Raw genomic sequence first — 24,232 nt, 5'->3', positions numbered from 1 at the left:
CCCTTTGGGAGAACTATGTTGTCTATATATAAAAAAGTATATTTCTCTCTAAAATAGTTTCTCTTACTGTACCTGTGAGCTCTCATTCATAATTTTCAAGATAATAAAAGAAATGAGGGCAAAATACTTAGACATCAAGTATCAGACCTGAAATACAAACTAGTAGCACAGATTCAAACCAAACCTTTATCCATTTTTTGAAATGTTCTGATAAATATCTTTCACTTCTATTTCCCATCCTGGCCTAAAGTGCTGGGAATTTCTTTGGTCTTCCAAAATTTCCACTTTCCTCTGCTATTTCCAGCTAGGGTGTCAATTTTGGTTGGACGTATTCCTGGAGCTTTCATCACATGACATAACCTTTTATTAAAGATTCATCTTTAATTCCTTGAGAGTCTAGAACAATCTTGGAGGGCTGGCAGCCCTATTTCCAGATCTGTTTTGCTGATTCAGGATATTTTTACAATTAAGATAAGAATTTGAACTTTGAATGTTTATCTAAACTGAAACTTCCAGCCTTTTGGGATTGATACATCCCTATAAGCCAAGTTCAGAAATTTACTATCTTCATTTCAGAAATTACAAGTTTACATTTGAGCAGGAATATTGTGTGTAGCAGTTAGGACAGGGAACGAAAATTAAGGATTACTAGGTTCTGTGTTCTGTCACTCACTTGCTGTGTACTTTAGGCAAATCACTTAACTTCTCCTTGCCTCTCTTTACCCATCTACAAAATGGATATAACTGTGTACCTAACCATAGAACTGAAAGACACTACTTACATGCATAGACATACATAGGTGTGTAAGGCCTTGTCTTCACTACCAGGGTAAGTCGACCTAAGTTAAGCTACTCCAGCTATGTAGCTTCAGTTGACTTACCCTGGTGTCTTCACTGCACTGCATTGATGGTAGATGCTCTCCAGCCGACTTACCTTAGTCCTCTTGGGGAGCTGGAGTACTGGAGTCAACCGAGAGAGCTCTGCCATCAATTTAGAGGATCTTCACTAGACCCGCTAAAACAACACCTGCTGCATTGATTGCAGCAGCGTCGATCTCCCTGGCAGTGAGGACAAGCCCTAAGTGTTTGCAGGATCAGAGTGTAAATTAGTAGTTTTACAGTTTGGCAATAAACTTTAGCACATACATTACAGAAAACTGGGAAGGAAACTCGTGATGTTCTCTTTCATCCATTTTGTTAGTGTGGCTTTTTAAAAATGCTCATTTGTTCTGCTTTTGGGAAAGTAGAGCAACTAGTGTCCTGAAAAAAATGGTGAGCTCTTGCTGGGGCATGGATGTACAGATGCTTTTCCTGTGACACTGTGGCCCTGTTGGCAGAAGCAGCCCAGAGAATGCAATGAATTACCTCATCCCCCGCACCACTCTGGCTGTGACCGCATGATGGCCACTTTGAGGCCACACTGGTCAGCTGAGATTCTCTGCCAGAGGAGGAGCTGGTGCACATCCTTGGTGAATTTAGCCCACTGTTTACCAAGAGAGGCGAGTCTGTGCTTTTTGTGGTGATAATTTTTAAAATGTAGCTACTCTACAGTCCTCATGCTGGTAGGCGTCTACCTTACTGTATGAAATTTTCCAGTGACTTGTCTAGACAGTATAGCGCTCAGGAGAGGGTTCCTTGGGTTATAGCTAATTATTTTCCAGGCACTTGCTAGTAGATAGTATTCTTTGGGACTAGACACACTGAGGTAGCAGCCCATAAGTGGGCACAGAAAAGCACTTTGAGTTTGTTTGTTTGATTTTTATCCCACTTTAGGAGGAAAGGGAAGTTCTAGATTTTTAGAACACAGTAAGAGAGAGGTTCCCAGTTCAGCAGAGAATGATGGTGTTTTTGTGTGAGTGTGTTTTTGTTTGGGTTTTTTGTTTTGGTTTAATCTCCCAGCCCTAACTTGAAAGCCATTCCAAACCTGAACCTAATTTTCTGGTTTGGCAGGGGGAAAGTAAGAGCTTGTTAGCAAAACACATTCTGTTTTGTTCTCATTTGTGTCCAGAATTTGAGCAAAATATCTGAAAACCACACAGAGCTTGTATTATTAAACATTATTGACGCAATGTTCAGCACCACTGACAGGGAATGAAATAACCAAGCATCCTCATTCGCAACCTCTACCACAAATGCACGAAAAGAAAATATGAAAGGGGCAGCAATAAGAGGGGAAACATCATTTGACTGTGAACTTCTGTATCCAGTAGCTTCTTCTTTCAGATCATCTCAAGTCAAACAATAAGGGGTCAGATGCTGAACTCATTTACACTGGTGTAAATCTGGAGGAAAACCACTGAAGTTAAAGGCGTTGAGATGTTAATAGGAGGTCTAGGCTTGCCACAACTCAGCAATTTACTGTAAAGAAAATAAATAATCTTTATCATACTCTAGCACCTCTGGTTGAAATGAATCCTAGATATGTATTTAGCAAAGTGGTTTGGGAGGTCTCTGGATGAAAAGTGATATATATAAAACAGAGATCACATCATGCATGAGAAGGTAATAGTAACAAAAAAATCCTTTCCTGTTTGTTTGTTTGGTTTTTTTTTTTTTGCTTTTTGAGACTTGCTACTATCAGATGGTTTTTCAACACTCACTCTCTGCTGAGACTTTGGCAGCACTGAAATAGGCTTTAGATAGGCACAGGGACTTGATGGAATTACTGGGGATATGATGGCTGAAGAGAAATGCCCCTTTGTCATGGGCACAGAGATGCATTGTGCCATTTGCCGTATACTCTCCTCACAACATTTATTTGAGATGTATCAGAGAAGCTGATCAAGCCCAGACAAGTTTCTTGCAGTCAGTAACTATTACTGTCGATGAGTTTTTAGCTAAAACGGTGTTTTAGGGGTGGACACTAGGAGTCAGAGCTATGCAAAGAACTGCTTTTTTCAATTTGCTGACAGTTTTGAATAATAAATAGATTCAGGTTTAACCAAAATCCAAATATTTTGGAATTTTTGATGAACCAAAATGAGGGGGAGGATTTAATTTAATGTAAAGAACAATTGACCAGAATTGATGCAAATTTGCAAAATGTTTCGGTCGACCCAAATTTGCATTTTGAGCACAAAAGAGAAAAAGTTTTTACCTGGAATTTTTTCGTACTTCCATGTGAGGAGCAATTTGACTAAGTGAAGTTGGAGTGACTGAATAAGCAGTATATTTGTACTGTGCATGACTGTAATGTGCTTTGTGCTACAGTATCGCTACAAAGGAAATAAGACCAAAATTCCATGGGGATAAATTTGCTTAATTTAATGTCATCTGAAAAAGAAATTCTGAATAATGCAGTGCAATGCACACTCTGAATCTTAAAATACAGGAAACATTTCCAAATAATTATTCTTACCCACCATTGCAATACTTTTTTTTTTTTTTTTTTTTTTTTTTTGTGTCTCAGGCTAACTTCAATAAAACTGAATGAGTAGCAGACATGGTCATTCATAACAAGTTTATACTTAATGTTACACTGAAGGATAGTAAACAAGATAGCATAAAATTGTGTTGTATTGAGAGAGAGAGTTATTTGTACTATTTACATACTCCTGAAGCATTTCTTGCTTAAGGTACCTTATAGATGAATGTCTGAAGTGGCTGATATTTCAACAGGTTTTATATGAATAGTATACATGATTTTCTTCATGGAAGAGAAGCTGAAGTCTTTACTCAGGGCTATACCATGTCTGGTCTTCATATAGGTGTCCAGTGGGAGAGGGTTCAAACAGCCTTCTGGCCAGACACAGTTGCTGTCTTTTGGTGTTGTGGAAGTCCAGGAATGGTTTCCTCTTTATTCCTAAAGAGAAAGAAATAGTTTATATTTCGAAGTGAGGAGGAGGACTGGTGCACCGGAGGGAGTATGTTGCACGCTATGAAGGAACGCAGCAGTGGGTACCTTGCCTTTGTGCCTCAAAAGGCTCTAGGAGGTATTCTTCCCTTTGCCCTATTGGGGCTCCACAAGGCCCCCATAGTGTGGCTGCGCCTTAAAGTTACAAATGTCTCTTTCTTTTTACTCCGCCGTTACTTATGCAAGCTTCCAATGAATTCAAAGGCAGGTTGAGTAAGAGCTATGTAAGGACCTCAAGATTCAAGATAAAGGCTACAAAGAAGTGATGATGACTTGCTAACTCCTGCTTTTATTAAATGCTATCCAATAAAGATACAATTAATGCAAATTATGTGTTTGTTTACTTTTATTTTTGCTACAAGTTATGCACTTTATGCAGATGATCATGCACATTAGGAACAGACTTCAGGCTTCTGGAAAATTGCCAGTGCAGCCTTCAGTGTCTTAAGGTTTAGGTCCCACTATAGCACTGTGCATATGTTAGAATACTTCTTTCCAGCGTTGTCATCTTTTGTTAGAAAATGGGAGTTCTGGAGTATGTTTAACAGGTATTTGCCCTCTCCGCACTGCAGCTTTGCTTCATGGAGCAAAGCAGTACAAAGCCAGGCACAAAGTATCAGGATGGGAAGGACAGTTCCACGGGATGCCGCCTTCTCATTCCCTCCCTCTCAAAATGTAGCTTCCAGTCGCCCGCTAGTGGGCCTGTGGCTAAAAGGGATGTGCATTACCTGAAGGGTCAGGTGCATGCAACACACATACATGTGAATAAGAGACTCCACTACCTTAACAATAGCATGCAGCTCATTCATCAAACCTATGTTGTTATTGCTGTGTTACTGTGATCCTCAAGAGCCTGATTCTGTCACCTGTACTCCCTCTGGGTAGTATCTTGCTGTAAAGATAGTTGTAATCAATGGGACTATATGCAGCATAAAGTATTACCTACGTTGAGTAACGGTAGCAGAACAGATTTCTATTTAATTAAACTCTTGTTTTGAAAGCACAGTTCTGAAGGAGCAGTCATGATGTTTAACTTTAGGGAATCACATCTTTTTGTTCAATTGGACAGAGGTAATTTGAATGGCTGATCTATATTCTGTGCTTAGTTTTAAGAATTTTGTGAGGAGCTGAATTTTGAAAGGTCTTCTCTTGAGAAAAGCAACAAAGAGTCCTGTAGCACCTTAAAGACTAGCAGATGTATTGGAGCATCTGTTAGTCTTTAAGGTGCCAAAGGACTCTTTGTTACTTTTTACAGATCCAGACTAACACGGCTACCCCTCTGATACTTCTCTGGAGAGTTATTGGTAAAAGTGGATTGCAATAAAGTAATGCATTTGTTGGTTGGAGACAGATGCATACACATATCCAACATGCTAGGAAAGGTATCCCATTGCGCCTAGCTGCCCGGAGGATAATAGAGCTTGAGCTGTAGTGTACTGAAGGCTGTATCCTGGCTCTCAGTGTAGGAGAACAGGGTGGTTCTGCTCTCTTATGGGCCTTCCCTGGTCCACAAGAAACAGGGTTTCTGCCTGCACAGATACCTTCCATGTCGACTGATTACACACTGCTGGAAGTAATATATTAAAACAATTATACCTATGTACTAGATTAAAAAACTGTGCACAGAATACATGTTAAATACAGTTTTCCTTGAACCAACTAACGCTACCACTACACAGCTTTTGTAGGTGGGTGCTTTTCTGTGTGTTTGGAAGGGCTTTATTGTTAAAGGAAAGCAAATAGACTCTGTCATCATTATTTCAGTGATTTAAATGCAGTATCTCTAATTTTGTGTGCAGCTGAAGTGTTAGCATTTATGAGATTATAACTAGGCTTTGAAGTTACAATACCCTATTAAGGTGAATGAAAATTTACACTTCTGTTGGTTCAATTGTTCCAGTCAAGATGTACTCAATAAGAGAGCAGAACATTGATTTGCATGGGGGCCAATGTGAAGAACTACAGTAATAATATTCTCCATTCATTAACTGCAAGAGCAAGGTCCTAGAGAATACTGCAATATTTGTGGAATCTTCCTGATTCCACATAATCTGGTTTGACTCAGTCCATGCAGTGAGTTCATTAGATTTATTTTTAGAGAGAATAGTTTTACACTTACTTCATCAGATTAAAATGATGAGACAGAAGATTTTCTGGCTGAAGGGTAGTGGTGTCAACTTGCAGCAAAACATTATGCAAGTATTAAAAATATGTTGTCTTTATTGTATACAGCCTCCAAGCCTGTGGATCGGAAACTGTGCACGGGACCTGTACCTAGTACCACCCAATTGTGCCATATCCCTTGTCCAATAGAATGTGAAGTGTCAACTTGGTCAGCTTGGGGACCATGCACCTATGAAAGCTGTGAAGACCAGCAAGCCAAAAAGGGTATGTATGTACACATTTTAAATTCCTCTTTTTCAAAAAACATTTTTATTTTACTTAGTTTTTACACAATACTTGAAAAAAATATTTGCAAGACTCTAGGGATCTTTGAGAATACTGACATATTCATACTTATATCAGCAAGAGTGCATGCAACGGCCTTCAAGAATCAGAAAATAACCAGCCAAAAAAACCCACCCAGAAGTACCATCTCTCAGCATTCTCCTTCCTCCTCAGAAGCCTTGGGAAAGAGATGGACTTTCTAGTGAGTTCTGTAGGTCAACAAATCTGCGTTAATTTAGGACAATTACAAAGCTGAGTGCCTCCTTTTAAATTGAGGGGGTTCCAGCATGAATCTCTTTCCAGATCACAGCTGTGGCTGTGTCACATAAAGAGAGAACAGCAATCTCTGAAGTAGGAACTTCTCAAGCCATTCAGGGATTTACAAGTCAAGATCACCTTAAAAATTGACCAGTAGACTATTAGGCAACCACTGCAAATCTTAGAGCAGGAGCTTCATTTGCAGAGTACCCTTCAGACCTTCCTTAACTGGCAGACTGATGCATTCTGTGCCAGTTTCAGTTTCCCAGGGTATTTAAAGTGTAGCCCCATGCAGTGCATACTGGAGTAATCAGATCTCCAGGTATCAAAGGCATGAATCACAACAGCAAAGTCCACATCCAAACAAGAGACTGCCACCTCGCATCCAGAGATGAGAAGAGAAATCCGAGTCACTGTTGCTGTGTGATCAGCTAACACCAGAGAGGATCCAGTTGTACCCTCTTGATTGCAAACTCTCATAACAAATGCCAGGCACACATAGTCACTTAAAGGGACGGCCATAATCCTCACCATATTTTAGTGCTGTTTTGTCTCTCCAACCAGCATCACTTCAGTCTGTGCACAGATAGTGGTAGTACTTCTTTGTATTACTGTAGCACATAGGAGCCCCATTCACAGACCAACACTCAGCTGTGCTAGGCACTGTACAAACGCAGCACAAAAAGGCGGGTAGTACAAGCTAAACAATGCTGCCTCCTGTTTATATGACTCAGCCTTGATCATTTCTAAGGGTGACAGAACAATTCGGTTTCCATGTCCATTCACTCCTGGACTTCTCTTTTGAAGCTAACAGTCAGGTTGCCTATTACTCTTAGTGCAGCTATTTTTGTTATTTATGTATTTTATACCATCCAAATGTTTGCTAGATGTTTGTGGATATGTCTGTGTTCCAGATTGATTTGGACACTTGCCTGCTAAAAATACATTGAGGCCACCAGCTCACTTTATGGCATTTTTTAACCTGAAGACATGGATATCAGGAAACTTACACTTTGACAACATACATTAAAATACATGGAAATTAAAGTTTCAACACAGAAAAGCTCTAAGGGGTGGTAAGATTGGCAGATACAGACCAGGCTCTTAGCTCCGTGGAAGTGTTTTAATACTTCTGGAGAATGTGCAAACCTTTCTAGGGAACAGCTCCATCCCTTCCTCCCTCATAGGTACATAGGTGTTATTCAGCAGATAAATGACATCTATAACAGTGCTTCTCAAAATGGTGGTCCATGGACCGGTGCCGGTCCACGAGCCATCAGCTGCTGGTCCGTGGCGAGTTTCCTCATAAGAACGTCGAATAGGATAATAATATTGCACCGGCCCCTGGCACACTGGAAAAAAAAATTGCTGGTCCCCTGCATCAGATAGCTTGAGAAGCACTGATCAGTGGAGTTCAATAGTTTTAGCATGAAATTGTTACAAATAGCTGCTTGTATGAACTGAGCTGCAGTCTGTTCCATAATTCTTATTTATTGTTTTGTATAGCTACATTGTAATTATAGGGTTTACTCTTGGGATTGATCATTAGGATCCTACTAATTTCACAGCCGTGGAAAATGTGTCATGGACCATGAAATAAGCCCTGCCCCATGAAATCTGATCTCCCAGTGCTGCTGGGAGCAAGGGGCTCCTATCTGTTAGTCTGGCCAGACTGGGGAGGGACAGGAGTTGGCCTTCCCCTGCACAGATGCTCTTGGTGGGAAGATCAGACCATATGGTGATCTGATTTCCCACAGCTTCTCCATTGGAGATTGGAGTTGGTTGAGTTTATTGGTCGTGATTACTGTTGTGTAGAAAAAACCTGAAATGACTTTGTTGTAGTGAAGGGATGGCAGTTTGTGCTCTTTGGAAAATATCAGCCCAAAATCAGCTTCTCTGGTATTCTGGAATTCTGCTTCCTGTTTTTGTCTTATGTGATATGATTTAACTTTTCTGCTGCAATTTAGAGATGGATAGAGAGAGGCAATTTGTCCCTTTAGTCTGTTTGTTTTATTTTCAAAATCTTTGCCATACATTTTCAAATGTGGATGTGGATTGCAGTATTTCTGCCCAGTTTGTCCTGGTGTGGATAATGCTGAAGTGGGAAAATCTGATTAAAAAAAACTGATCTTTGATGATTCTGTGGTAGGATGAGGTATAAAGTCAAATCTGAAAAAAAAGAGAAAAAAAAGTTCTACGTAAGTCATTTTATGCTTCTCCCAGATAGCTATGGTCTCATGACATAAACTGCCCATTTCTAGACCTGTAATTTGCTACCTCATGCGATTTGTTTTAGTGTCTTGAATTGATCTGTAATAACTGAATAGGTCAGCCATAGACTCGGAGAAGTGCTACACTTCCTTCTATAGTAAACAGCTATACACATGGAGGTATCTCTCATATGTTCATATTTGCCCATCTTGTTTTCCTATATGATCGTTTATTTTGTGTATTAGTTCAAGCATAAGCAGCAATGTGCTGTTTGGTGTTTTAATTTCCCGTATCAATATTTATAATCTACTTTTGTCTTACTCTTTTTTCCTCTAGTTAACCCCTATGTGACTGCAACTTTCCTTCTGTTAGTGTCAGAAGCAGAGCTGCATTTAAGGGAACTCAAGCATTGCAAATTTAAAATAACCTGGATCTTCCACTTAATCACACCCATTTCTAGTACTATTCAGTGGTCAAATGCAGGACTGTATGCAAGTTCACCCATGAATGTGACAGGGATTTCTTCTTTCCTTCCCTCTGACATACATTCACTGGATAGCAGGAATGGATATCTCATTGGAATAAGCAAAGGCACCTTGACAGTGAAATGAGAGGAATCCAGGCATTACATTGTGAACTTGTAAATCCTAGGTTCCCCTTCACCAGTTCTCTTGTACTTATTGCTTTCCATATGTGCTTCTTTAGGAAACACTTAGATGCATAGTATCGGGGGTAGCTGTGTTAGTCTGTATCCACAAAAACAACAAGGAGTCCGGGTGCACCTTAAAGACTTACGGATTTATTTGGGCATAAGCTTTCATGGGTAAAAAACCTCACTTCCATCTGAAGAAGAAGTGAGATTTTTTTTACCCATGAAAGCTTATGCCCAAATAAATCTGTTAGTCTTTAAGGTGCCACCGGACTCCTTGTTGTTTTTACTTAGATGCATATGCTGCTTGGATTGAAATATTTGTGCATTATAGTGTTATGAATTCATGAGTAGAAAGCAAACAAGGCTTTTTTCTCACCCTTTTGTCACTGTGTCACTCCTAGTCCCATATTTCCCCTTCTTTTTTCCTCTTCACCCCTCATTCACTCTCTTATCTATTCATATCTCCCCTGCTTTCTATTTTACAGTTTGCATACCCTTTTTTCTTCTCCTGTGTCTAATCATATATGTGCCTTTGCCAGCCTTTTCCTTTCCCCTTCTCCTCCTATTTCTGCTTCTTGCTTTTCCCTTCCATATTGCCTCATCTTCCCTTCCTGTTTCATCTCTAACCTTCCCCCTTGCTGCTTCATTTTCTTCCTACCCCACTGTTCATTCTTTGCTTTTTCCTCCTCTCTCAGCTCTCTTGTCAGAGATTCTTCCTCCTCAGGCATCTCTTGCTATTTTTACTAGACATCCTGCTAACTCAAAGCCAATTCAGTTCTTCAGAGAGGCCACATCTCCTTATCTGCGTGATACACTGTCAGAAGTGGGAACAGGCTCCTCTACACACATTTCAGTCATGGGCTTTCAGTAGTTAGAGAATCACCGGTTGTATTGTCAGTTGCCTCCAGTAGCTACACTTGTAGAAAACTCCTCTGAACATTTTTGTCAAACCAGAGGGCCTCTGTTGCAGAAGCTCTATGCCTCTTTAGGACACAAATCATGCACAACTCCAGAAGCAATCTTAGAAAATATAAAGATGAACTGAAATACATTGTTTTTAAATTAATTAATTAATCATGATAAATTAAAAAAACTTCTTTGTTGAACCCAAATTATCTGTGTGGAATTAACATTTACAAATAAACATATTTGAAAACAGTTTCCTTCTTGATTTACATGTTGTGGAGAGTGAGGGAGTTATACGTAGTATTTTTTTTATAAAGATCATATGCCCAGTGTGCTGTTATCCTGCCTGAAGGCAGACACTTAAATCAAAGTAAGCTGTAATAGAGAAACCAACAAGAAAAGAAACAAGAAAGTTAAGGTGCTATGATATAGTATACTAAGACTCCTTAAGAAATTAATGGGAAAACCATTAATTGGGAGAATGGCTGGATGCAGCCAGTCTGGGGCCATGGCTCCACTTACAGTTCTACAGCGCTGGTAGTTACAGCTGTGTTCGTACAGCTGTGTAGGGCCAGCGCTGCAGTGTGGCCACACTGACAGCTACCAGCGCTGCAGTGTGACCACATTTGCAGCACTTGCAGCGCTGTTGGGAGTGGTGCATTGTGGGCAGCTATCCCACAGAGCACCTCGTCCCATTTTGGTGCTGTGGCTTGTGGGAAGGGGAAGGAAGTGTGCGGGTCTTTCCGCTTCCTGTTCCAACGCCCCGTGGTGCTTTGCTACTCATTCCGAGCATTTTGGTGGCATTGTGAGTCTGCAGCGCGATTTCTGAGATTTCTGTTACAAATGGAGCCTGAACTGCTGAGGACCTTGCTGATGAATGTTTCCAGCACATCACGCATGGCAGTGGAGCTATTTCTTCAGCTGCAAAGTGACAGTGAGGAGTCAGACGATGATATTGAAATGCCTGATGCTCAAGACACTCAATTGCTTGTGGCAGTAACAGACGTGCTCAGCACCGTGGAACGGCGCCTTTGGGCTCGGGAAACCAGCACTGAGTGGTGGGATCACATCGTCCTGCAAGTCTGGGATGACGAGCAGTGGCTGCAGAACTTTCGGATGAGAAAAGCCATTTTCATAGGACTGTGTGCTGAGCTCGCCCCTACCCTGCGGCGCAGGGACATGAGATTGAGAGCTGCCCTGCCAGTGGAGAAGTGGGTGGCTATTGCAATCTGGAAGCTGGGAACTCCAGACAGCTACCGATCGGTGGCGAACCAGTTTGGAGTGGGAAAGTCCACCGTTGGAATGGTGCTGATGCAAGTTTGCACAGCCATTAATCGCACTCTGCTAAGAACTGTGACTCTGGGGAACGTGCAGGACATTGTGGATGGCTTTGCACAAATGGGTTTCCCTAACTGTGGAGGGGTAATAGATGGGACGCATATTCCTATTCTGTCACCACCCCACCTGGCATCAGAGTACGTTAATCGCAAGGGGTATTTCTCCGTGGTTCTGCAAGCGCTTGTGGATCACTGTGGGTGTTTCACTGACATTTACTCAGGATGGCCTGGAAAGGTGTATGATGCACGCATCTTTCGGAACAGTTCCCTGTTCAGGAAGCTGAGGGCCGGGACTTTTTTCCCAGACCGCAAGATCACAGTAGGGGACATCGAAATGCCCACTGTGATCCTTGGAGACCCCGCTTACCCCTTAATGCCTTGGCTCATGAAACCGTATACAGGGAAGCTTGACAGGAGCAAGGACCGGTTCAACTACAGGCTGAGCCGGTGCAGAATGACTGTGGAGTGTGCTTTTGGCTGTTTGAAAGCCCGTTGGAGGTGTCTTTATGGGAAGCTAGATTTGGGGGAAAGCAGCATCTCCGCTGTTATATCCGCGTGCTGTACCCTCCATAATATTTGTGAATGGAAGGGTGAAAGATTCAGTGAGGAATGGACCTCCGAGGTTCGACGCCTAGAGGCTGAATTTGCACAGCCAGAGAGCAGGGCTACTAGAGAGGCCCAGGAAAGGGCTTCAAGGATTAGGGATACCTTAAGGGAGCAATTTGATGCTGAGAGCCAACAGTAATGTTTGGTGCCTTTGCTGTGCTCCTTTCCACCTTGGGGTACAGTATTTACCACTTTCTGCAATAATAAAAAGTATTGTAAAAGCCATAAAATCCTTTATTCAAAGTACAGTACATAAAAGGCCAGGCGGGTTAGGGTGGTGGACTGTACATTCAGAGGTTTGAATATGTCCTGTTTGGATTGCTGTTCCATGTCTGCTGCACTTCAGGATTACTATGCTGCAGAGTAATGGGGGTGGAGTGCACAGGGTAAGGATTGTAGTTATCAGGGCTGGTAGGTGATTGTACAGGTGTTGGGGGCAGCTGGGGGTAATAAGAAACTCGCTGCTGGAGAAAGGTGTTTTGTGCAAATACTGGGGAACAAGAGAGCGTTGGGAGGGTTGTGGGTTACCACGGTACAGATCTGTCTGCATGGCTACGAGAGACTCGAAAGAGTCAGTTTGGCAAGCCAGGAGGCTTATCATGTGCTTTGAGGGTTTTTTGGTAGCCAATTCCTTTCTCCTGCTTTGTGTTTGCCTCCACTCATACATTTTCTCTCCCCATTCCTGCGTCTTCCTACTTTCTCTGTTGTAGTGATTCATAACTGCTTTGATCAATTCTTCTTTTGATTTTCGCGGATTTTTTCTAAAGTTCTGCAACCGACGTGAGGCCGGTGATCGGGCTACAGAAGTCAAGGTCACTAAAAAAAAAATTGATAGAAACATGTAATACACAGAGGCGACATTGTTTATTATCACACAGTGAAGGAGTTTGTAGACTTTTTGTAGCATCATTCCCACATACCTAACATAACCCAGAGAGGCCAGGGAAGCGAAGGCATGGCGAGCAATGGGGTGAGTGTTTCTGCCCCAACTTCACCTGGGAGGGGGAACTGACTGATGGCTCACTGGGGTTTATCTGCACTGGGTAGAGGAGGTAGCTGGTGGCCTGCACAGGGGACAGTAGGGAACATGAAGCTGCCGAGCTGCTGGCGGGCGGGGGGGGGGGAGCGGTCCGCGGAACTGCCAGCCTGCTGCGGGGGTGTGTGGAACACACAGCAGTGCTGGCTACCTGCTGGAAGGGGGGTGGGGAGACCGGAACACACCGTGGTGCTGGCTCCCTGCTGGCAGGGGGGTGGGGAGACTGGAACGCACCGTGGTGCTGGCTCCCTGCTGGCAGGGGAGTGGGGAGACCGGAACGCACCGTTGTGCTGGCTCCCTGCTGGCAGGGGGGTGAGGAGACCGGAATGCACCACGGTGCTGGCTCCCTGCTGGAAGGGGGGTGGGGAGACCGGAACGCACCGTGGTGCTGGCTACCTGCTGGAAGGGGGTGGGGAGACCGGAACGCACCGCGGTGCTGGCTCCCTGCTTGCAGAGGGGTGGGAGACCGGAACGCACCATGGTGCTGGCTTCCTGCTGGAAGGGTGGGGGGGGACCGCAAACCTGGCGCCCTGCACTGAAGTATCCCTAAATTCTCAACAGGGTTTCCTACTGCCAGATATATCACTGCTGCGTGTTACCTGGGAAGAGAGGGAGGGTCTTCTACAGCAATGTGAATTCCGCCCTGGTCCTTATGCAGCTTGCCTGTGTGCAGCCATGGTCCCCCCCACCCTCGCTGCACAGTGGATCGGACGAGTTAGCCTGACCGGGACAAGGACCACGGTGGCTCTCCCTATGAACTTGCAAAAGCACATTGCCCGCACTCTGGCTGCAACTTTTCAAGAGATTTCCGAGGCCGATTACAGAGACGTGATAGAGCAAATCAATGGGCTATTCCACGTTTAGGCATGCATGCAGGCAGCCATAACCCAAACCCTCCTCTCCCAAAACATAAAATCTGCTTACCCTGAGCACGCTCCTCTGCTTCTTCTTCACCAGCAACTTCCCGCTGCTGCGACTGGCTAGCCTCCTCCTGGCTTGAGAAGAGCTCCTGGCTGCATGCCTCCTGGGACTCTGGGGTGTCTCCCTCCACCCCAGTATCCTCACTCTCGGCTTCCTCTACACCCTCCCCCACTTCTCCCTGCTCTGAACTCTCCATCGTGCTCCTCGGATTGGCAGTGGGATCACACCCAAGTATGGCATCCAGCTCCTTGTAAAAACGGCAGGTCGTGGGGCCAGCTCCTGAGCGGTGATTTCCCTCACGGGCTTTGCAGTAAGCACTGCGCAGCTCCTTAATTTTTACCCTGCACTGCAACGCGTCCCGTTCATGGCCCCTTCTCATAAAGGACTGCGATATCTGCCCATAGGTATCATAATTTCTCCTTCTGGAGCGCAGCTGTGCTTGCACAGCCTCCTCTCCCCAAACACTTATGAGGTCCTGCAGCTCTGCATTGGTCCATGCTGGGGCTCGTTTGGTGCGTGGAGGCATGGTTGCTGATTGATTGATTGACTGATTGCACTCCACACTTGGCTGAGCAAACAGGAAGGGGATTTTTAAAATTCCCGGGGCATTTAAAGGTGGGATCAGCTGAGCCCAGGGCAGTGGAGTGTGCAGGATTACCAGAGAGGCTTAAAATGTATGCTGGGATACCTCCTTATACCCCGGAGGTCAATAAAAGCGCTGGTGGGGTCCACACTTGCTGACCAGCGCTGGATCACCAGTGCTGGAATCGCTACACCCGAGGCACGACCGGGTGTACAGCCAGCGCTGCAACCAGGGAGTTGCAGCGCTGGCCGTGCTTTGCAAGTGTGGCCACATCCTAAGTTGCAGCGCTGTAACCCCCTCACCAGCGCTGCAACTCCCTAGTGTAGCCATGGCCTGGGATTGGGTTTGAGGGGTCAAAAACCCAGGATAACAGGGAATAGTAGAAGCTTAATGAAGTTGGCCTAAAGAACTGGAGAAGCAGGTTGTCAGCAGACTGAGACTGACACCCAGGCTGACTGAGACACATGGAGACAGAGAGACCATGCTATGAGGAGCGCACTCTTGCTCCCAACTGGAGATGGGGGTTAGTTGGCCTGAGGGGAACTTACAAATACTTGCAAGGAAAGATGTAAGGTGTAGGTAAAGGGAAATGTGCATATAGGACTATTGGTTGTTGTAACCTTTTGTTATGCATGGTTGGTACCTTTGTGTGATACAACAAGTGCTTTGATTTGAAGAAGCTGTTTTGAGTCACTAATCAACCACTCGAGTATCAGGGGATAGCCGTGTTAGTCTGTATCCATAAAAACAACAAGGAGTCCCGTGGCACCTTTAAAGACTAACAGATTTATTTGAGCATAAGCTTTCATGGATAAAAAGTACTTCTTCAGCGTTTTTTTACCCACAAAAGCTTATGCTCAAGTCAATCTGTTAGTCTCTAAGGTGCCACCGGACTCCTTGTTGTTTTTGTAATCAACCACTGTTGTGGACTTCTGGAGGCTTGCAGGTGTCAAACTCATTTGAGCCTGCTAAATTAATACAGGCTGGGGAAAAAGTGTGTTTTTGGCCGGGGGGGTTAGCCAAGAGACCCAACCTAAGAAAGCGTGGTTGGACCACATGGTCCAGTCAGAGTGAGGTGCCGGAACCCAGGCCTGATACCTAAGGGATGCACTTCAAAGGGACAAAAAGGGGTCGAAAGCACAGCTAGTCTTGTAACCATGACACATTCCAAGCCCCCGTTTCAGTGAACTGTTTCCTACAGCTGGTGACATCTACTATCTTCGCAACTTAAAGAACGCAGCTTCCTTTATTGCTTTAAATATGTTGTTGATTGTTACAGAAGAAAGACAGAACCCTTCACTCAGCTTTTGGCAAATACAAATGCTTTCATTTTACCTTTTATATTTAATTACTATATTTTTTATCTTTTTGGTTTTACTCTCACTTCAGGTTTTAAATTAAGGAAGCGGTCCATCACAAATGAACCTACAGGAGGCACTGGAGGGACAGGAAATTGCCCTCATTTGCTTGAAGCTATCCCATGTGAGGAGCCCTCTTGCTATGAATGGCGAATAGTGAGACTAGAAGAGTGCATACCAGACAATGAGAAGCAATGTGGGCCTGGTACTCAAGTTCCAGAGGTGGTCTGCATCAACAGCGATGGTAAGATGTTTGCTCAACAAATGTATGGTTTAAGTCACTCACTTGTTCTGAGGAGACAGATTCAGAGTGAAAAGGTAACATTGCTTATTTCTCTCAGGTTAGTCAATCTTTGAGACAAAGCCTTTTGATTAGAATTGATTGCTCTTTACACAGGCCACATATGTTGTGGCTACCAACTGATGTAGCACTGGGCTCTTCTTTCCATAGATTTTTTTCAGATGAAGCTTCTTGAGTGGCCTCCTGAGAAAAGGAAGCTGAAAATAAACAGTAAACAAAAAATGAACAGGAAGACAGGGAGTTATTGCCTGGTGGGTCAAATTCTTCCCATTGTAACTTCATTGAATTCCCTTATGTAATTCCACTGATAAATTTGTCCCACTGAGTCCAAATACAAATAAATATTAAGGGTGAGCAAAGTAAAGTGCATTGCCACTGGAAATATCTAGGAGCTAGATAATCTCTTTATATTAAAAAACAAAGTATGATGTGTGCTATGAAGTTAGTTTGACAGCCTATGACATGCATCAGCCTGCCTCATTTCGCTTGCCCTTCTAGCTATAATAAATTACAGCAGGCAAGAAGAATACCACTATTATTCAATTATCTTTTATGAAAGAAAGAAAAAAATAACTTTGCATAGCATTAAGTCTTAACAACTCACTTTGAAAGCTAAAATATTTTAATCTACAAAAGGCTCTCATATGAATGTTGGGATAGCGTTTGTTATCTGTTAGTAATGTTGTAGTCTACTCAGAGCTTCATATACATTAAAAATAATTGTACTGGCTACAGTAGAGCAGAGACCTGTAAGTACCATATATAGGATTAACCAAGAGGTCACCTGTTAAGTGTTTAGCAGCTGCATCAAATGTAGTTTTGTAATTATACTGGGCATGGGGAATTAGAGTTGTTTAGTTATACAGACTCTGTATCTGGGTTTGAGCGTTGGCCCTAGATTTTGTTTCATAGTTGAATTTGGGGCTCAACTGGGAAAACTAAGAATTAAAGTGTAACTTTTATTTTAGTGTGCATGTTTAGTTCCTAACAGTTTTTATGTCCCAGGATGAGAGATTAATAATGTAGCATGACAGAAAAACATGATTTACATCTTATCTTCCTTGCACAGCAACACTCCTTCATCCAAGATACGCCCTTTCTGCCTTTACTTGACAATAATGGTAGAACTGTTTAAGATGTTTTGTATGAAAAAATTTCTGGTGAAATTTTGTCAGAAATTAACATTTTTGCTTAACAATTCTGATGTTGATGTTTTCTATTATTTTTTTTTAAATCAGTAGAATATGCAAAAAAAAAAGTAGCCTGGTTTTCATTTTATTGGATTTTAGGTTTGTTTGTTTGTTTTTCTTTTCTTTTCTTTGTGGGCAGAGGGTAGAGTTTGTTTGCTACTCTGTAACTTTTGATCAGTTTAGTATGTGATTAAACAGTGTAACTTTTCCTGTCCCCTAACTAGATTATTGTAACTATAATATATCTGGGAGCAAGTATCACTTAACCTTAACCTTTTACAGAGAGGGCAGTTCTGCTCTGTTTAACCCTGTTCCAAGGGCCACTGCAGTCAATGGGTTTCTTCCTACTGGCTTGAATGAGCTTTGGATCAGGTCCTTTGTGAGGGACTTAGGACAGAATTTAAGTTGGGAGAGTTGGGGTTATTTGTTTTCAGATATTAACCCTGTTATTTTTCTCTGAACCTTTCTAAATTGTTGCGGATCAGCTTAGTTTGTTGATAAATAGTGTACACTTATAGTTTGCTGATGTGAGTGCATTTTTCTTATTACCGGTGAGTAGTCTGACTTCTGTGTTGGTCTTTGTGGTAGAGGCTGAACAGTGGGCACAGACACTGCTTCTGAGTGAGGGGAGTGGTGATTACTCATTGCTGTAGTTGTGTATGTTCCAAAGAAAGAGAGAGGGAAATTGTATATTTTGTGAGGTGAAGAGGAAGCACTGGGAGAAGAAGTTTTTTGAGTGCTTCTTGGCTGTCACAGGATAATGTCTGCCAGGTGTGCGATACAGATTTGTGAAAGCATGTTATCACTAAATGATAATGTAATTGGCCATGGATCAGGCCCAGCAAATGTGTGTGTGTTTTGAGGCCTAATGCAGGCTTTACAATAAGTGCAACAGAATGCATGCTAATGTTATCATAAACAGATAGTTAAGGGTTAATGTCTCTTTTACCTGTAAAGGGTTAACAAACAGGGAACCAAACACCTGACCAGGGGACCAATCAGGAGACAAGATACTTTCAAATCTCGGTGGAGGGAAGCCTTTGTTTGTGTTTTTTGGGTTTGGCTTTGTTCTCTCTGGGATCTGAGAGTGACTGGACGTACTACAGACTCTAATTTTCTGTTCAAGTAGTAAGTGCAAGTAGAAAGGCGGTTTAGTCTTTTTAATTGGTTTTCTTTATTTGCAAATGTGTATCTGGCTGGTAGAGGTCCAATGTGTATTTGGCTGGAAGTATTTTAAATTGTATTTCTGCTGGAGGAGGCTTTTTCTCCAGTTTCTAGAAGCTGACAGACCCTGTAATATTCCATCTTGAATTTACAGTGATTTTCTTTATTCTTTGTTTCTTTTATTAAAAGTTTTGCTTTTAAGACCTATTTGATTTTTTCCCCTTGTTGAGGCTCAAGGGAATTGAGTCTGTACTTAACAGGGAGGGAGAAGGGTGAGATCCCTTTGTTCTAGATTCATGGAGCTTGAATCTGTATATCTCTCCAGGAGCCCAGGGAGGGAACACCTGGAGGGGAGGAGAAGGGGAGGGAAATGGTTTATTCCCCTGTGTTGTGAGACTCAAGGAATTTGGGTCTTAGGGTCCCCAGGGAAGGTTTTGGGGGGACCAGAGTGTATCAGGCACTGGAATTCCTGATTGGTGGCTGCTTATCAGATCTAAGCAGGTCATTAAGCTTAGAGGAATTCATGCTAGTACCCCAACTTTTGGACTCTAAGGTTCAGATTGGGGAAAGATACTATGACAAGTGTGCATTTCAACCACATTCAGGTTTGCCAGAGTATCGATGGTATGTGTCCAGCTGAGAATGGTTCTACAGATGAGCAGGGGTGACTGCTTCTTCTTGTAGATGTGCGTGTTTAATAGAAACAGTCAGGCACCCAAAGTCAATCACATTCCATGTCAGAATAGGAGAAGGAATTTGTATGAGGGATACTTGACTGTAACAGGTCAATACAGAAATGGTCTAAAATGGCATGATGTCACTAAATAAATGTAAATGTAGTGTTATAACAGCCTATAGTCATTCAAACTCTTTTTTTTCAATTTTTTTAAATCTATAAATAAGACACAGTACAGAAGAGAGATTCTTAAATCATCTAATTACTTCATTTTACTACATTATTCACCACCTCCACCTCCCAGAAGTTTCCTCCTCCAAAGAGGAAGAAAAGGAGATGGTGCAGGAGCAGATCTCCTTCTCCCTACTGTCCTCGTGATCAATAAGACGTGCCTCCTGTGTGAGGCTCAGTGACAGTCCTGATGCTGTAGAAGAGAATCCCGGAGAATCCAGAGGAGAAAGGGTAGCCCTGCATCTTGCTATCCATTGGAAGGATGCCTGCTCCCTGGTAACCAGATTCTCCTACTTGGACACCACTCTGTTTTTCTCTGTCATTGCCTTCTCCTTCTCCTTCAGGGCTGCCTTCAACTGCTCAGTGGCCATCTCCGCCTCCTGAAAGGCCTCCTCACCTTCTCTGAAGTGAGCTCCTCCATGGTGCAGCTTACAGGTGTGGTTGAGAAACCAGGAGGTGGATGCAGTAGCTTCTACTCCTCTTGTTTATCAGGAGGGACCTGAGCCACAGCTGAGGAGCTTTAAACTTGGCACTGTTACTGAGGGTGACTCCACAGGAGCCATGTCCCTGCATCACCACCTTCAGAGGTGGCAGGTAACAATATGTGGCTTCCCAGGAACTTTACATACTGTTTACAAGTTAATTCCTCCAGCTCTGCTCCTCCTGCACTTCTGTCATTGCTGCTCCTTCTCCTTTGGCACTGGCAGCTCTCTCTGGTTCTCCTGCTCCATTTACCCTCTTTCTTCTATAGATCCAAGGAGTGCTTACATGTTCAATCCCCTTCTCCACTAGTAATATTTGGTTTTAACAAATGTTTCTATCCTTTTTCCTTCTTCCCCTTTCTGTCTCTCTCCCTGTCTAACCAGTCCACCAAGCACTCAAAATGATGAGAACCCTTATTTTCTTAACATTTTATTTCTGAAAATGAAAACTTTCTTCAAAGTCAAAAAGTTTATTTTTCAAAAAAAATTTTTAAAAAAAAGGATTAAAATAGTCTACTTAAAATTTGGAAAATATTAGAAATATGACTTGTAGTCCATCTGAAATGGGTCCCAGAAAGCTCATGGATATTTCCAACAGTTCTAATTAACACCCACAGTGGCATTCAAGTTTACACACATTTTACACTGTATGCAATATTTAGCATCAGAAAAGATGGCAATCAGGAGTCAGAACCTAGAGCAAAGCCTCAGGTTTCCACAGTCAGAATTTTTCTCCTCAAGTGCTGCTGCTGGTAAGAAAGCATAGGGGCAGCCAGGAAATTGCAGCTGTGCCACAAATAGAGTAGGGGTCCAAGCCATCGTTTGCACGACATGTCTTTAAGACCAGCTCTGATGGAAAGTTTACCATTAGAACATCCATACTGGTTCAGAGTAATGGTCCATCTAGCCCAGTACTCTGTCTTCTGACAGGGGCCAATGCCAGGTGCTTCAGAGGGAATGAACAGAACAGGTAATCATCAAGTAGTCCAATCCTATTGCCCATTCCCAGCTTCTGGCAAACAGAGGCTAGGGACGCTAATAGCTCTTGATGGACCTGTCCTGTATGAATTTATCTAGTTATTTTTTGAATCCTGTTAGTGTCTTGGCTTTCACAACATCCTCTGACAAGGAGTTCCACAGGTTGACTGTGCATTGTGTGAAGAAATACTTTTGTTTGATTTAAACCTGCTGCCTATTAATTTAATTTGGTAACCCCTAGTTCATGTGTTATGAGACAGAGTAAATAAAACTTACTTATTTACTTTCTCCACATCAGTCATGTAGACCGCTATCATATCCCTCCTTAGTCATCTTTTTTCCAAGCTGAAAAGTCCCAGTCTTATTAATCTCTCCTCATACAGAACCTGTTCCATACACCTAACCATTTTGTTCCCAATTTTTGTACCTTTTCCAATTGTACCTTTTCCAATTACAATATATTTTTTTTGAGATGGGGCAACCACATCTGCATGGAATATTCAAGATGTAGGCATACCATGGATTTATATAGAGGCAATATGTTATTTTCTGTCTTATTATCTAGCCCTTTCCTAATGATTCCCAACATTTTGTTAGCTTTTTTGACTGCCGCTGCACATTGAATGAATGTTTTCAGAGAAGTATCTGCAATGACTCCAAGAACTCTTTCTTGAGTGGTAACAGCTAATTTAGACCTCATCATTTTATATGTATAGTTGGGATTATGTTTTCCAATATGCATTCCTTTGCATTTATCAACACTTAACTTCATTTACCATTTTGTTGCTTAGTCACCCAGTTTTGTGAGATCCCTTTGTAACTCTTCACAGTCTGCTTTGGACTTAACTATCTTGAGCAGTTTTGTATCATCTGCAAATTTTGCCACCTCACTGTTTACCTCTTTTTCCATATCATTTATGAATATGTTGGATAGGACTGGTCACATTACAGACCCCTGGGGGACACCACTATTTACCTCTGTCCATTCTGAAAACTGACCATTTATTCCTACCATATGTTTCCTATGTTTGAACCAGTTACTGATTCATGAGAGAACCTTCCCTCTTATCCCACGACAGCTTGCTTAAGAGCCGTTGGTGATGGATCTTGGCAAAGACTTTCTGAAAACCTAAGTAAACTATATCCATTGGCTCACCCTTGTCCACCTGCTTGTTAACTCCTTTAAAGAATTCTAGTAGATTAGTGAGGCATGATTTTCCTTTACAAAAACCATGTTGACTCTTCCCCTATGCCTCTGATAATTTTATTCTTTACTATAGTTTTAACCAATTTGCCTGGTGTAGAAGTTAGGCTTACTGGCCTATAATTACCAGGATGGGTTCTGAGCCTTTTTTTAAAATTGGCATCACATTAGCTATCCTCCAGTCATCTGGTACAGAAGCTGATTTAAATGATAGGTTACATGACACAGTTAGTAGTTCTGCAATTTCACATTTGACTTCCTTCAGAACTCTGGGGTGAATACCATCTGATCCTGGTGACTTATTACTATTTAATTTATCAATTTGTTCCCAAACCCCATCTGCAGACATCTCAATCTGGGACAATTCCTCAGATTTGTCACCTAAAAAGAATGGCTCAGATTTAGGAATCGTCCTCACATTCTCAGCCATGAAGACCGATGCAAAAAATTCATTTAGTTTCTCCGCAATGGCCTTATTGTCCTTGAGTGCTCCTTTAGCATCTCAATCGACCTGTGGCCCCACTAGTTGTTTAGCAGGCTTCCTGCTTCTGATGTACTTAAAAAAAAATGTTTCCTGTTACTTTGAGTCTTTGGTTAGCTGTTCTTCAAATTCTTTTTTGGCCTTCCTAATTATAGTTTTATGCTTCACTTGCCAGAGTTTATGCTCCTTTCTATTTTCCTCACTAGGATTTCACTTCCGTTTTTAAAGGATGCCTTTTATCACTAACTGCTTCTTTTACTTTATTGTTTAGGCACGGTGGCACTCTTTTTTGGTTCTCTTACTATATATTTTTTTAATTTGTGGTGTACATTTAAATTGAGCCTCTATTACGATGTCTTTAAAAAGTTTCCATGAAGCTAGCGGAGATTTCACTTTTGGCACTGTACTTTTTAATTTCTGTTTAACTAACTTCCTCATTTGCGTGTACTTCTCCTTTCGGAAATTAAATGCTACCGTGGTGGGCTACTTGGGAGTTTTCCCCAGTTATTGTACTCCAGCGCTGACTTTCTTCTGCTTAGGTAACAGCTGTTTGGAACTACCTCTTTGCTGTGGTTTTCTGATTCCTCTTATATGCTGCATGTTGCTCTCCTGGTAAGGGTTAATTGTAATGTCCATGCTGATACCTAATGTACGTACTTGAAGTTTTATGAATATTTCTCCTCAGTATTCAGTAGTAGCCATTCTCATGCTTTACATGTTTAATGATGTTTATCCACCAAGATACACTGCATCACTTTGGTCCTGAGAATTAGTTCAATTTTGTACATATTTTTTTTTAAATTGTGTGACTACAGTAAAGCAGCATGATGTAATGACCAAGACTGTCAAGTATCATGCATCTCCTGTGATACTCTCCCAAGTGGATCTGTAATGCAGCCTGCCTGCATCCGCCTGAAATGTTGTGCATTCAGGTGGGTTGCAGAAATTGCTTGCAGCTGCTCCTCCTGGCCACCAGTGGCTGCTGTGGTGCCTTCTATGCAAGGAGCTTCTCTACCTCCCTTTCTGGTAGAAGGGTAGGGGAAGAACAGAGGTGGCAAAGCAACAAGTGGAGGCTATAACAGAAGGTGAGGGGCCCACTGCTGGACCTAGCCTCTCCCAGATATCCCCCATCCTGCCACCCTAAGCAGCCTGCAGATACCTTCCCCTCTCCCCCACACCTCCACGTCCTCTGAGGCTTCCAGTCCGCCCCACCCATCACCTAACTATGGTGGATGCCTCTAGAACCAGCTCCATGCCCTACACATTTTCTCACACTGCTTGGGGAAGTGTGCATTGACTACATCAATGGAAGTTCATGGTTGTTTGTGAATTAGCTGCCTAGCTCTTATGTAACCT

General features: G+C 42.6%; 1 protein-coding gene across 6 annotated transcripts in view; it reads left to right on the top strand.

Annotated features, from left to right (window-relative positions):
• THSD7A (thrombospondin type 1 domain containing 7A) overlaps positions 1–24,232 on the top strand; it is a 586,917-nt gene that overhangs the window by 385,593 nt on the left and 177,092 nt on the right. For all 6 annotated transcript variants that reach the window (XM_030550674.1, XM_030550676.1, XM_030550675.1 and 3 more), the window contains 2 exons: positions 6,086–6,241; positions 16,201–16,413. In XM_030550674.1, coding sequence (XP_030406534.1) covers positions 6,086–6,241; positions 16,201–16,413 — 369 coding nt within the window. The remainder of the gene's footprint in view (positions 1–6,085; positions 6,242–16,200; positions 16,414–24,232) is intronic.

This window comes from Gopherus evgoodei, chromosome 2 (assembly GCF_007399415.2).
Source record: "Gopherus evgoodei ecotype Sinaloan lineage chromosome 2, rGopEvg1_v1.p, whole genome shotgun sequence".
NCBI lineage: Eukaryota > Metazoa > Chordata > Testudines > Testudinidae > Gopherus > Gopherus evgoodei.
This window is presented reverse-complemented; position numbering and strand designations above follow the sequence as displayed.